At 45.3% G+C, this 15,411-nt stretch overlaps 1 protein-coding gene across 1 annotated transcript in view; it reads left to right on the forward strand.

The window, feature by feature from the left end:
* Window positions 1-452: 452 nt before the first annotated feature.
* SPPL2A (signal peptide peptidase like 2A) overlaps window positions 453-15,411 on the forward strand; it is a 34,260-nt gene continuing 19,301 nt past the window's right edge. Inside the window, exons 1-2 of the mRNA XM_069958518.1 lie at window positions 453-506; window positions 7,867-7,986. Of these exons, the coding sequence (XP_069814619.1) occupies window positions 453-506; window positions 7,867-7,986 (174 nt within the window). The remainder of the gene's footprint in view (window positions 507-7,866; window positions 7,987-15,411) is intronic.

The raw sequence follows: 15,411 nt of genomic DNA on the forward strand, positions 1-15,411 counted from the left end.
AATACCGCTGAAGTCTAGCTATGTATTATGTCAGGGAGTGGTGAGGGTTGTAGCTATATGGCCGGTCAGGGCTGAGACTTTAGCAGCAATACGGAAATCGCGCCGCATGACCGAAAGTCCGGGGAATTTCATGGGTCCTATGTGCGCATGCGCGGGGGCCACACAACACAACCCGCAGCGTCACTTGTTGCTATGTAGATCCCGGTAGGAGGATCCGGGGACAGAACCGACACCTCCGGTCACAGCGCTCTCCCTATACCGGGTGTGAGGCGATCAGGGAGCAGCCGGACGCTCCATTACTCCTGTTGTTTACAAGGAGTCATCGGCCGACAGGAAGTGCGGATCCCGGAAAGAAGCCGTCCGCACTGCTGACACACTACTACTGCGGATCCGTCTACATGAAACCCCGGCCCGGCCGATTGTCTGCCTGACGGTGCTGACTGACAGCCGGGATGGAGCTGTCCGCTCTGCTGGGCCTCGTCCTGCTGCTGCTGCACGTCCCACAGGTAACGGAGCGGCTGCTGATCGGCTCTAATGTGGGCTGCGGGCTGGGATGGGAGGAGAGCCCTGCTGGTACTTGTAGTCCTACACACCCACCTCCTCCATTATAACAATACAGACCTTCCCCTTCCCTCTATGGTAGTGTAGCATCAGATCTGGTCACTCTATACAATAGGTAGATAGTGTGTGAGGTAATAGCGTGTGGTGGGCTCTGTTCACATGGGGCAGATTGGCTGAGGATGGTAAAAGGGAGACTATTATCTAGTAAGCCCAGCCTAGCCCGCTCATATGGACCAATAGAGCCCAGTACAGTGACTGACGTGTTACCCTTAGAATTGGCGTCTTACTGACGCAGTGTGGGGCACATATGGAGTAAAAATACAAAGCCCCATTGACTTTAATGGCTTTTTGGCTACATGGCTGAGCTCTTGGTGACCACATGAGGGCGTTGTTGTGGCTGCAAATAGGAAGGTGGCCTTAAAGGTGAGATCTGGTACATTAGTGCCATAGTTATTTGCCAGAAGCCGTGCAGATGGCGCCCATAATACTGAGACCCGTTCTTACAACACTGACTAATCCTGCTCCTTGGTGTCAGGCGTATGGCACGTAAGGCTGTGGGTACCTCAGTGTTATTATAATGGGAGCCATGGTGAAGTTGTGGATCTGTCGTATGGAATTGTTAACGCAAGTGTGAAAATAGAAAATGGACGGGCGCTTCCTGGTGTGGTATATCAGACAAATGGACGTGCTCATGCAGAGTAGTGACTGATCCACTCACCTCATGTGGTTGTGCAATATCATAGGCGCAACTCTACAAAGCGTATGGATAACGGCTCTCCGAGGATCCATTACTGGCAATCCAGTCACCATGTGTGGGCAAATCAAGCAGGGACATGGACCCGGACCAGGCAGATAAAAGATGAAAGCACAATCAGGCAAAGATATAAAATAAAAACCCACATATGCCGCTAAATGTGAATAGGACATAAACATGCGTAGCATAAACATGTATTTAATAAGAAAACAACGCCTTTCGGCTCAGTGTTATCTTTCAGAGCCTGGTTACCTGATGATGGCGCTATATGACATAACACTTTTTATGCTACACATGATTATGTCCTATTCACATTTAGCAGCATACGTGTGTTTTTTTTGGGGAAAAAAAAAATTAGCTGGTTGCGCTTTCATCTTATGAGGCAGTCCTCTTTTATCTGCCTGGTCCAGGTCCATATCCCTGCTTGATCAACACAAGTGTGAACATAGATTATAGTTGTCATCTTCCATAGCGGTCTGCTGAAGAGATCTGTCCTGTTCACCCCATACACTTGAATACTCTGCTTACCGGAGCATTTGGAACCTGAATTGCAGCTGACAGATTTCCCATAAAATTGTTCTTAAATCAATTGGTACCAGAAAGTTATACAGATTTGTAGATTTCTTTTATTTAAAATTCTCACTTATCAGCTGCTGTATGTCCTGCAGGAAGTGGTGTATTCTTTCCAGTATGATACAGTGCTCTCTGCTGCCACCTCTGTCCATGTCAGGAACTTTTTTAATAGCAGGAGAGATTAAAGGACAACTCCCACAAAAAATTTTTTTTGCTCATTTAACACACATTACAAAGTTATATAACTTTGTAATGTGGTTAAATACCCGGCCTGGCCCCCTTCCCCCACTTTCGGACCCCCGACCCCCCACCCCGGAAGTTAAGGAATGTATACATTACCTATTACGATCGTCATGGTCCTCTTCTCCGGGGCGGCATCTGGTGACGACGACGTCAGAGCCGAGGGGCGGTCCGGGTCTTCTTCCTCCTCGGCGTCTTCATGCAAAGTGAATGGGGATGAAAAGGCTGCTGGTGCACATGCGCACCAGCAGCCTTTTCATTGGCTGGAGCGCATCACATGGCTTCCAGCTTGCTCAGCCCTGATTGGCTGAGCTTGCTGGAAGCCATGTGATGCGCTCCAGCCAATGAAAAGGCTGCCGGTGCGCAAGCGCACTGGCAGCCTTTTCCATCCCCTGGACCCGGAAGTTGGAGACATCGCTGGATGGCGGACGGCGGCGACGGAGAGGCGGACGGCGGGCGAATCGAGTGGCGATCGTCACCGGAGAGATGGTGAGTATGGTGTCTGTGTGTGTCTGTGTTTTTTTTTTTGGGGGGGTCCCGCGGGAGTTGTCCTTTAAAGGGAACCAATGGGGCTGATATGGTTCCCTGGAGCAATGTATAAAGCTCCTGCAGCAGCCGCAGCTGTAGCAGGAGCTTTATACCGGGGGAAAATGACTTTTATTCCCCCAGCTCGTAACAGAAAGGGGCGGGGAAGTAATCATCTGGGCGGCTCCCCACCTTTGTCTAGTCACCGCGCTCTGCCTGTCAGCGCGCTCTGCAGGAATGATTAAAAGGCAGAGAGGTCCGTTACTGGCCCCTCTGCCTGTCAATCATCCCACCGAGCGCACTGACAGGCAAAGCGCTGTGACTAGACACGGGTGGGGAGCCGCCCAGATGACTACTTTCACGCCCGTGTCTGTCACAAGCCTGGGGAATTAGTCATTTTTCTCCGGTATAAAGCTCCTGCTGCAGCTGTGGACGGTATGTGCCGCGACTGACTGCTGCGGGAGCTTTATACATTGCTCCTGGGAACCATATCAGCCCCATTGGTTCCCTTCGATCTCTCCTGCTCTGGAAAGTTCCTGACATGGACAGAGGTGGCAGCAAAGAGCAGTGTGTCATACTGGAAGGAATCCAGCACTTCCTGCAGTGGTATGTGTATGCACTGATGGGAAATGTGATGCATGTATAAGAGGGCAGATTAGAGGGATGATGTAGGCCCAGGAGGAGCGTATAACAATAATCGCCCATTGTCCACATCTTCAGCCATGTTCTTCACATAAAAACCTGTCGTTTTAATACATCGGTGAGTGCCGCAAGCGTCATTCTTGTTGTTCATGCTACCTTGGACTATTGATCTTCTGATCTATGGTTTGCTGAGCACCGTCAGGATAAGTAGCTGTTAGATAAGCAGAGGAGGACTTTCTAGGCGTTCCTAGGTGTAAGTAGTGCCGGTGTTTTCCAGTTTATTTTTAGCCGTTACCCAACTAGTGACTAAAGCCAGAGCTTTATATGCTGATCGCAGTGTATACAGCTCCATTTTCACTTCCTGCTTCCACTTCTAACCCCAGTTCTGGTGAAGATACACACAGAGTAAGCAACACCAGTGCATTAATGTCTTTTATGTGTGTGGAATTGCTGACGCTGTTAGTTCAGGAAAACACATGGTACCTTCCATATACCCAAATGCGCTTCCAGAACGTATAAAAATGATTTTATTCTCCAGTTTAAAGTGTCGGAGAGGCTTTTCCTAATCCCTAAAGTGTGGAGGGTAAGAGAGCCCAGCCTCTAGCTGACTGTTAAAGGGGGAACTATCAGCAGGTTAGACGACTCTAACCTGCTTATAGCCCCCTATAGGGCAGGGGACGCTGTTAGTCGGGGTAAACTCTACTCTAGCACACTGTTAGAAGCACCATCGTCATCCAGCCTGCCCCTCTATTGATTATTATTAGAAGGAGCAGGCTGGATGACGCGGTGGTGCTCAGGAGCAGAGTTTACCCTGACTATCAGTGCGCCACTGGCACCGAGGAGGAATGTAAGGGAGCCTTTACACAGAGATTTATTTGACAGATTTTTAAAGCCAAAGCCAGGAACAGACTATAAACAGAGAACAGATCATAAAGGAAAGACTGAGATTTCTCCTCTTTTCAAATCCATTCCTGACTTTGGCTTCAAAAATCTGTCAGATAAATCTCTCTGTGCTCTGTTTAAAGGCATCCTAAGACACATACCTTTCTCCTCAGCGTCCCTGGCACTATAGGGAGCCATCAGCAGCCTAGAGTTGTCAAACCTGCTGATAGTTCCCCTTTAATAAAGCAGGGATAGGCATAAGGGGGGGAACAAGGAATCAATACAGCCCTTAGCACCTCAAGGAGCCTGGGAAAGCCTCTGTCATTTGGCTCTACCCGCTGTAAGCACAGCTCTTGTCCACCCTCTGTAAGCACAGCTGAGTATATAAGATGGTACCATGCATCCCCTTGTCCTAACAGCTATATTGCAGTGTCAGCAGTTTGTATTGTGAATTGCAGCTGACAGGTTCACTTTAAAGGAGAAGTCCGACAAAATTTTTTATTAAAGTATTGTATTGCCTCCCAATAGTTAAACAAATCCCCAATATACACTTATTACTGGAAATGCTTATAAAGTGCTTTTTTCCCTGCACTTACTACTGCATCAAGGCTTCACTTCCTGGATAACATGGTAAGTCACGACCTGACTCCCAGAGCTGTGCGGGCTGTGGCTGCTGGAGAGGATGATGGCAGAGGGATGCTCAGTGTCCCTCCAGTGCCCTGTGTCCCTCAGTGTCCCCCTGCCATCATCCTCTTCAGCAGGCACAGCCCCCACAGCTCTGGGAGTCGGGTCGTGACATCACCATTTTATCCAGGAAGTGAGGCCTTGATGCAGTAGTAAGTGCAGGGAAAAAAGCTTTTTATATGCATTTCCCGTAATAAGTGTATATTGGGGATTTGTATAACTTTTGGGGGGTAATACAATACTTAAATAAAAATTTTCGCCTGACTTCTACTTTAAGGCTATGGATACATGGCAGTTTTGGCTACCACAGGGATCACATGACCAGAGGTCACTGAGTTGATCTGAGTGAATTGTGTTGCTTCCCTATAACATTATATTAGTGATCAGTCTCTTAATATATTCTTAGAACATGTCTCGTAGTTTTCACAGTTGCAGGGAATCAGGTTGTGATATTCCATAGAGGTATATCTGAGTACTAGTATATAGTCCCTGTATACATATCACTTGGATAATGTATTTTGTCACTGAAGCTGGGGTCCCGCAGCGTGCCGGCCTGCAGCGATTACAGAGGCATCTTAGCAGGTCTGCTGTATAAGCTCCTCTGCTTATTACTAGTACACCAGGCTACCATCTGTATTACACTTAAGAAGCTTTTGGCTTAACAACAAACCAATGGAAGGATGGCTGTATATAATGACTGCAGTGTCAGAATTAACAAGTCCGGGCATCAGGAGTCATCCATTGCTGGATTATACATGCTATCCCCTAACAATCCACTCTTTACGGGGCTTATCGATCAGCCACTCTAGTAAGATCAGGATATCAGGAAAGGTTCATGACGTCTATAGAGCACTAACACTAGGTCTACATGCTAATAATAAAAAGTAAAAAGGCTTAGAGAGACCTCTCTTCAAAAGCTGAAATACCTAACCTTGGAGATTCAACAAGCATTGTATTCTTATGTATTTCCTTTAATTGTTAAAAAAAATATAGGCTTTTATAAATATTTTCGCTACTGTATTGACATGCTGTGTCAGTAAAGTAGTGCAAATATTTAAACTGTTTTGGAACTTCCAGCATCATAGTGAGTCATCATGCCGGGAGTTCCGAGATTTGGTCCGCTTTGTATGGTCCGTGTGTGGATGGTTTATTTCAGTGTATGAGGTACTGGTGTGACAGGAAGTTACATGGCAAAAGCGTATGTGCATGCATGTGACCTATGTAGTGGACTTAAATACACCATATTACCTTAATACCCAAGTGTTCAATGTTTTATACACTGTTTATAGACTACTGTAAAGATTGAGTACAGGAACAGAAACTAGCTTTGTGAATCACTTAAAGGGGTTGACCACTTGATAGTTAAGGCCCTATTCCACTGAACGATTATCGTCCGTATTCGACCGTTACGGCTTATAATCGTCCTGTGGAATAGAAGGCAACGATCAGCCGACATGATCGTTGCGGCGATTTGTCTTTCAAACATGTTGAAAAACAAACGAATGTGATAGCAGCGATCTGCTGCCGTTGCTCCGTGGAATAGGAGTGGCGGCAGACCGCCACTATCCTCTATGGGCTGCCTGGACGATGTAGCGATCACCCGGGCACCCGGGTATCTCCCAGCGGCCCCACCTGCACTCACCCGCTTGCTGCCACCGCGTGTAATAGCAGTGCCAGCGAGTGGGGAGCGAGGCGCTGACAGCGATCCTTTGCTCCTTACTGTCGGCCCGTGGAAAAGGGGCTTAAGATTGCTCAGTGTACAGTATTAGTGAGTGTACTCACTGTATATACTGACAGCAGCTCCCTGTGTACCTCATAGAGCTAAAATCAGATACCTCTCCTCCAGACTGTGCTGCCCTGCTCTGTGGTGATTCTGTCCATAAGATGGCCGGCAGAGTACTGTGTTTTTCATTTTTATACTATGATTGCTTGTTGTACTGTATGTAGATAAACTACTTGGGACATTACAGAGAAGCTCAGAGGTAAGGGGTCATCTCTCTGCTTAAAGTGAACTCTTTAGTTTGAAATCAAGCAGGGAGAGCTGTCAATCACCAGCCAGGAGGCGTGCTTGCAGAAGGCGGAGAGATGACTCCTTGACTCAGAACTGCTGCGTAATGCTCCAGAGACTTCAGGTATTCCATTTACATACAGCACAGGCAGCAAGGTTTATTTTTCTAAAAACACATTACTCAGATGCCCAGAATGGGTATTAATCTACCTTCCTTGTAATGACCAGGTCTATTTTAAGTGGAGCTATGGCCAGTTTGAAAAAATGAAGTTTTGCCCCTATTACTAAGGCTATGGTTTTCAGAGTAACCCGTTTAATGTGTCTATTACAGCATATTTGGCACAATATATGCCTAGAATAAACAGATGGATCCCCTAGTGTTGTTATTGGGGCACCAGAGGCTACAGACTGATAGGAATAACTAAAGTGTTATCCACCTGGCCAGCGCTCCTTTCTAAGCACATTTGTCTCTCATGTCACTATGTATAAGTTTGGATAACTTTTGTAAGCCTCTGTGTACTCATTCACTTTTGTCCTTGGAGCAATAAGTACATGAGAAGCTTTACTAGATGACAGGTAATCTCATATATAAGGTTGTTAGCACCACATCTGGGAAAGCTGCTGTAGCAGAACATTAGACTTGTCTCAGCTGAGATCAAGCCAACATTTGGATAGCTTGTATGATAGCTTGTAATGTAATTCCTACCTACAGTACAGGCATCTCCGGTGGCACAACTGGTTGGTGATTCCTAATACAAGGATTGTGCCAAAAAATTTTTACCTGTTATGGGTACACTGATATTATATGTAATGTAATGTACATAATAATAATAATAATAACAACAACATATGGGAAGTCAGTGATTTTCCATTGCGTCTTTCTGTATTTTAAAGTAAATCTCAGAATTTGTCTTTCCATTGTCAAATAAAGTAAGAACCTTAGGAAAACCTACTGTATGTATGTAAGTTCTCAAACAAAGCTGTATTTGTTTTACAGAACCATGCTACACAAGGAATTCTGCATGCAGTTGGTGATGGAGGATCAAATTCTGCAAAAGATTATTGCATTACCTACAATTCTTCATGGACATCACTCCCAACATCCTACACAAATGCTGTGAGTTATTGCACTAATACATATGTCTTTCCTAACAAATCTCTAGTGAAAAAATGTCTTCTGAAATTCCACACACAAATAGCAACTGCTTCCTCCAAGGCAAGGTCCACAACACATTTCCATAACGCCTAGACATTAGAAAAACGTCAAGGTGTTATGCTGACATATACACATTAAGCTGTTAATTAAATCCAGGTGATTTTCTGTAAACATGTTTAGGTTCCCACACATTAGCGCTGTTAATCTGAAGCATGTATGCATTTGGAAAATGAACCGAACATAATCACCAGCTGAGTGAGTTTGGGGCATTAAAATGAATAGGGCCCATGACAGTCTGTGTGAATAATATATATATATATATATACACACACACACACACACACACAGTTCTGGCCGAAAGTATTGGCACCCCTGCAGTTCTGTCAGATAATACTCAATTTCTTTTAGAAAATGATTGCAACCACAAATTCTTTGGTAATAATATCTTTATTTATTTTGATTGCAATGAAAAAACACAAAAGAGAATGAAAAAAAAGTCAAATCATTGATCATTTTACACAAAACTAGAAAAATGGGCCAGACAAAAGTATCGACACCCTCAGCCTAAGGGCGGGTTCACATTGAGCAAACACGGCGCAATTCCACGGCGGAGCTCTCCGCCGCGCTTAGTGTGCTGCTTTGAGCGAATGGGAGAGTACGCGCCTGTCCACTCCCTCTCCTCTCCGCTTAAAGAATGAACATGTTCATTGTTTGAGCGGAGAGCGGCGGCAGCGGACGAGTACGCGCCCTCCCCATTCACTTAACAGCAGGACACTGAGCACGGTGGGATTCCGCAGCGGACAGCTCCGCCACGGAATTGCGCCGTGTTTGCTCAGTGTGAACCGGCCCTATTACTTGGTAGCGCAACCTTTAGACAAAATAACTGCGAACAACCGCTTCCGGTAACTATCAATGAGTTTCTTACAATGCTCTGCTGGAATTTTAGACCATTTTTCTTGGCAAATTGCTCCAGGTCCCTAAGATTTAAAGGGTGCCTTCTCCAAACTGCCATTTTAGGATCTCTCTACAGGTGTTCTATGGGATTCAGGTCTGGACCCATTGCTGGCCATTTTAGAAGTCTCCACTGCTTTCTCTCAAACCATTTTCTAGTGCTTTTTGAAGTGTCTTTTGGGTCATTGTCCTGCTGGAAGACCCATGATCTCTGAGGGAGACCCAGCTTTCTCACACTGGGCCCTACATTATGTTGCAAAATTTGTTGGTAGTCTTCAGACCTCATAATGCCATGCACACGGTCAAGCAGTCCAGTGCCAGAAGCAGCAAAACAACCCCAAAACATTAGGGAACCTCCGCCATGTGTGACTGTAGGGACCGTGTTCTTTTCTTTGAAGGCCTCTTTTTTTTTTTTTTTTTTTTTTTTCTTCTTCCTGTAAACTCTATGTTGATGCCTTTTCCCAAAAAGCTCTACTTTTGTCTCATCTGACCAGAGAACATTCTTCCAAAAAAGTTTTTGGCTTTCTCAGGTAAGTTTTGGCAAACTCCAGCATGGCTTTTTTAGGTCTCTGGGTCACAAGTGGGGTCTTCCTGGGTATCCTACCATGGAGTCCCTTTTCATTCAGATGCAGACGGATAGTACGGGTTGACACTGTTGTACCCTCGGACTGCAGGGCAGCTAGAACTTGTTTGGATGTTAGTCGAGGTTCTTTAGCAACCATCCGCCCAATCTTTTGTTGAAATCTCTCGTCAATTTTACTTTTCCACAGTACCATGGGCTTTAAACTTCTTGATTACACTGCGCACGGTAGACACAGGAACATTCAGGTCTTTGGAGATGGACTTGAAGCCTTGAGATTGATCATGCTTCCTCACAATTTGGCTTCTCAAGTACTCAGACAGTTCTTTTTTTTTTTTTAAATATATTTTTTATTAGCACCATGACAAAATAGGCTACAGACCATTTTAGCATCACAGCGCTCATTTTACATTATTACCATCGATATAACATACACAACTTTTAAACAACAGCTATCATAAATAACTCCAGTAATGAGCTTACTGCAGTATAGTGTGCAATCACACCCCTCGTCTCAACAGAGACTCTGCGGCACAAAGTATAGTATGGCCCTCAAGAATGAAAAGAAAGAGAGAAAGAAAAAGAAGAGTGGGTGGGAAGAAAAAAAAAAGGGGGGGGGGAGGGACAATCCAGTGGCGTCGTGGAGCCAGTATGTCAAAGCAACCTCAAGTGCTTAAGGAAGTTTAAGACATCCCAGCGTGCCTTTGAGATCCTCCTTGAGGTACCACGTGGAGAATCTATATGGCCGTACAAATGAGTGAACTTACTGGGAAGAGAAATGAGTTACCAAAAAGGTCCTCCACTTCTGGAAAAATCGTTTGGCATGTTTTTCGGTATTACGCTCTGCCTCTAGCCTGTCCGCAGCCAGAAATATTTTCAAATCGTCAATCACCTCTGATACAGTAGGTATAGATGGATTAAGCCATTCCCTCAATAGCGCCCGTTTAGCAATCAATAGAATCTCGTGCACCAAAGCAGGGACTACTTTCAGACCAGAAGCCTCAACAACCGATGCATCTATATACTGGAAGACCAGAGGCAGGGGGTCTAAAGGCAGTTTAACTTTCCAGTGTTTCGCTATGTATTCCAATATCTCCCGCCAGAAGGATTGGGACAGGGGACAAGACCACATGCTGTGCCAAAAGTCAGTAGCCGGCACCTGACACTTGGGGCAGTGCAAGATCCGATCCGGAAATTGCGGCGTTGCCGATAAGTTAAAACCAAAGCACGCGGAGTGCATGACCTTGAAAAAGGTCTCTCTTCACACCTCACAGACAACATGCTTCCCCACCCTGTCCCAACCCTTCAGGATCTTTTCCCAGGGATCCTCATCATCCAATCGTTCCTTCCATTTGTCGAAGATCTTCTTCTTATCAATCTTCACAAAGCTATCATTCAGAGCCCTATAGGTACCTGACAACGTCACCGTACGTGGATCAGCCCCAATGTAAATGTCAAAGTCGTTGGAAGATAATTCTTTGGATAAATTTGCAAGTCTCGACTTACTGAAAGAAGTCACCTGACTGTTAGCAAGAAAATGTCTATCATTCAAGCCATAATTTCTTTGGATTTCAGCTGCAGTGGGCCATCATTTTTCAGTGTCATGCATCAGGTGTTTTGCCAAAATTATTCCCTTTTCCCTCCATTCTCTGAAAAGAGGATGGTCTCTACCCTGAGGAAAATTAGGGTGTCCCCACAAGTAGCATCTTTTGGACATTGAGAATGGGAGACCAAAAGTCATATGAGCAGCCCTCCAAGCCAACACCATGTCACGTATTATCAAGGATCGTCTAAGGGGGTAGGAAGGAAAATTTGGAGTATAGGCAAGATTTAAGGGACCAGGGAGCTGCCAGAGCAGTTTCCATAATAAGATTAGAATAATGGCTAGTGTCATGAATCCAATCCATAACATGGTATAGTAGACAGGCCAAGTTATATCCCCGTATGTTCGGGAAGTTTGTTCCTCCATCAAATTTAGTCAGCATCAACTTCTGAAGGGAAATTCGTGGCCGTCTACCAGACCAGATATAATTGAGGAAATCTGAATTAAGTCTTGTAATATCTCTGCGTTTGAGCAATATTGGGATTGTCTGTAACTGATAAAGAAGCTTAACATCTTGATCAAGTGACACCTGCCCAAAAAAAGAGATGGGCAGGTGAAACCACCTTTTTAATTCAGGGCAGATCCTGTCAATTACAGGGGGGTAGTTAAGCTGGTATATGGAATGGGGGTCAGCACCAATCTTGATGCCGAGGTAAGTGATACAAGACTTCACCACCCCCGCAAGGCCCAGTGATGCCCAAAAAGCCGATGGCAACTTCTTACCCAGCTCCAAGATTTCGCTCTTAGTTGGGTTTATTTTATAGCCTGAGTATGTACCAAATTAAGTTATAGTCTGCAAAACCCCTTGTAGCTGCTCTTGCGGATTAGATAAGAACAGTAATGTATCATCTGCAAAGAACGCTACTTTAGCAGTAGAGTTTCCCACCGTTATACCCTGAAAGAGGAAGGAGTGACGCAGATGCCGGGCTAGAGGCTCCAAGGCCAGATTAAATAGTAGGGGGAAGAGGGGGCAGCCCTGCCTGGTTCCCCTACAGAGGGGAAAACTGGCCGACAATCTGGATGTTAAGGCTATTGGTGCTGTCGGGCCACGATAGAGCCCTGTATCCCCACTCGGTCAAGTACCGCCCCGAGCCAGTCCCACTTGACATTATCAAACGCTTTCTCTGCATCAAGCGCTACCAAGATCGGAGACTCTCCTGGCTCGGGGAAAAGGAGCCATCTGCATAGTGAACTCTCAGCAGCGCTGGGTATTGTAGCTGGAAGCACACTTTGCGGCGATACAGCTCAGAACAGATTTTACTAAATGTCCTCCGGCGCTTAGCCACCTCTGCCGAATAATCTTTAAATAACACATTTTGGCCCCTAATCTTCAGGGAGGCATTCCTTTTCCTTAAAGCCCGTAGGATCTCTTGCTTGTCATTATAATCTAACATTTTCATGATGACTTGTCTGGGTCTCGCAGGGGCTTGTGCATCTGAATTCCGGCCAGTCAACAAAGGGTCTGGTCCCACCCTATGAGCCCTTTCCACTCTGGCAAGTCTCTTTCACAAATAACATGGAGTTCAGATACTCTTATAGATTCTGATAGCCCGACCATACAGAGGTTATTTCTCCTTGTGCGGTTCTCTATATCATCTAGCTTTTTCCATAGCCGCATTTTCTCCTGTTGTAAGTCACTTATGTTCTTGTCACCATCGATCCCCACATTTTCGATCTGGGTAACCCGCTGCTCTATAGTGTCTACTCTAGACACAGTGGCTGCCACATCTGCCTGCAGTTTGGCAAAAGATGCTTGTTTAGCTGCCTCCACAGATTGCTGTATAGTGGACATAAGCCTCTGAGTCACCTCTGCAGCGATGCGTGCATTGTCTACTTGTAGGTACATCTCTGTCCCCTCAGGGTGAAAATCTGGCTGTGAAAGTCTCTCACCCATGTCCCTTGCAGGGATGCCGGAGCTCGGGATCTGGGAGCAAGATGGCGGCGGGTTCGTGGGTGAGGGAGGCCGCGATTCAACACCCGCGTCTAGGCTTTTCTGCGCACTCCGGAGGATATACCGCTCCATGCTGGGGTGATCTAGCAGACGCCTTGGGACTTGCAGTGCCCATTCTATGTGGTCAGGATACCGTGCAGTGTCTGGGGTTGCGGGTGCGGGTGCGCCGGAACCGGAAGTCCTCAGACAGTTCTTTGGTCTTCTTTCTTTTTGTCATGCTCAATGTGGTACACACAAGGACAAGGCTTTTTGACAATTCTTTTTGTGGTTTTCCATTGAAGACAAATTAAATGAAGAGATTATTAACAAAGCATCCAAAGCATTTCTGATTGCAATCATTTTCTGGAAGAAATTGAGTATTATCTGACAGAATTGCAGGGGTGCCAATACTGTGTGTGTATGTGTGTATAAATATATATATAAAACAGCACTCTTGCAAAAGGTATGGGGGAGGCTGCATGCAGTGTCAGCCTAGATCGCCTAGACCACAGGCTACAAATCCATAAAAAATAGAAAACTGTAGCACTCCACTGTGTTCAAGAAAAAAACTTATGTGTACATTCCATTCAAAAAACAGTGACCGCTACATTTACGCTCTCTCCCAGAGCCGACATGACTGCTTGAAAACGGCTCTGGGAGAGAGCAGAAACGTACCTGTCACGTTAGTTTATTCTTGAATACAATGGGGTGCTGCAGTATATATATAGTCTCACGGACTAATTTGCAGATATTTTGCATGGAGTTTCTGCAGCATTTACAGTAGAAGCAAAGTGGATTAAACAAAGAATAAGACTGTAGTCCGTATGGATAACATGCCTCCATGTGCAGAAATAAGAAGTCCCGAAAATTTTACCTTTACTGATAACTCAGAAAATTTCACCATCGTTCTAGTGACATATCCAACACCAAAACAAAAATTGTGAATAACAAAAATAGCAATATGTAAGGTATCCCAGAACGGTACACTCACTGAATAGGACACCCCAAATGTTTTATAAACATTAGGATATAAAATCACAAGAGGATTGAGTAGGTTTTGGTACACTTTGGCTTGTGGCAAAACAAATCTTGTTTGAACACCATACAAACAGTTTAAGGGTATGTTCACATGGAGGCGGGTGAGGCATCCCATTGACACACTGAGGCAGGCGGAATTCCGCCTGTTTTGCTTAGTGTAAATGTACTCTAAATGTAGATACACTACTAAAACGTTGCATAGTGAGAAGCAGTAATATACCACATTCTAAAATTCCAAATAACAAGTTGTACAACAGTGCCTACATAAAGCCAGCTGGTATACACACATAGTGCTATATACAGTAAAGAGCAGCATATTGGGCTCATAGAGTGCCATACTTTGTCCACATCGCTGAACAGACTCCATTTGTATCCATCTAGTAATTACTTGGTGCCACATAGTTCCCACACAATGCCACAAGATCAGGTCATACGGTGCCTGCATAGAGCTCTAATAGAGTGACCCTGATTTATTACTGCTCCCTACTATAGATGAGCGAGCCTCAAGCACGCTCCGGCTCATCCAAATCTGAACTCTCTGTGGCTAGAAGTTAGATGCAGCCCTAGGGCTGCCTGCAAAACACCGATACAACCTATGGCTGTACCCATTTTTTCCAGGACTCCATGCAACTTCTTCAGCCACCGGTAATCAAATGCAGAGAGTTACGAACTCGAGCGTGCTCGAGGTTCGCACATCTCTACTCCCTACTTAAGCAGGCTTTGCTTGAGTGTGTCTTATGTTCATGGGTAGTGGATTTACTATTGTGGTGCATGGACAATGGTAATTTTGCCACAATGGGAGGAAAAGAGCAGAAATGTCAGGAGAAAGCAAGATTGATAAATGAATGTATTTGCAAAAGTATTTAAAGTAATTGTACCACTTTTCTACATAAAAATGTTTTTCACATGACCTGTTTATCATTGGCGCGTAGATCCCAGTGGCGTGGGCCATTTTTCAAATTGCCACCGGTTCCCGCCATCTGCGCTTGTTTCTTGATATGCAAATACAGCCGCTTTATGCACTGGAGGCGGGCCAGCGCCCCCAGTACACAGATATCGCCGCCTCTGGGTGACATAGACAGACTTGATTCAGAAGAAGGTGCGTCACCGAGGAGATATCTATGTACTGGGGTGCTGGGCTGCCGGGCTGCCTCCAGTGCATAAAGTGGACCTATTTGCATATTAAGAAAGCAACTCAAATGGTGTGGACCTATAAGTGTACCTATATTAGTTGATATGGGAAAACCCTTTGTATTTCTGATAGACAAAAATTTTGAATAAAAT

This window comes from Dendropsophus ebraccatus, chromosome 1 (assembly GCF_027789765.1).
Source record: "Dendropsophus ebraccatus isolate aDenEbr1 chromosome 1, aDenEbr1.pat, whole genome shotgun sequence".
Lineage (NCBI taxonomy): Eukaryota > Metazoa > Chordata > Amphibia > Anura > Hylidae > Dendropsophus > Dendropsophus ebraccatus.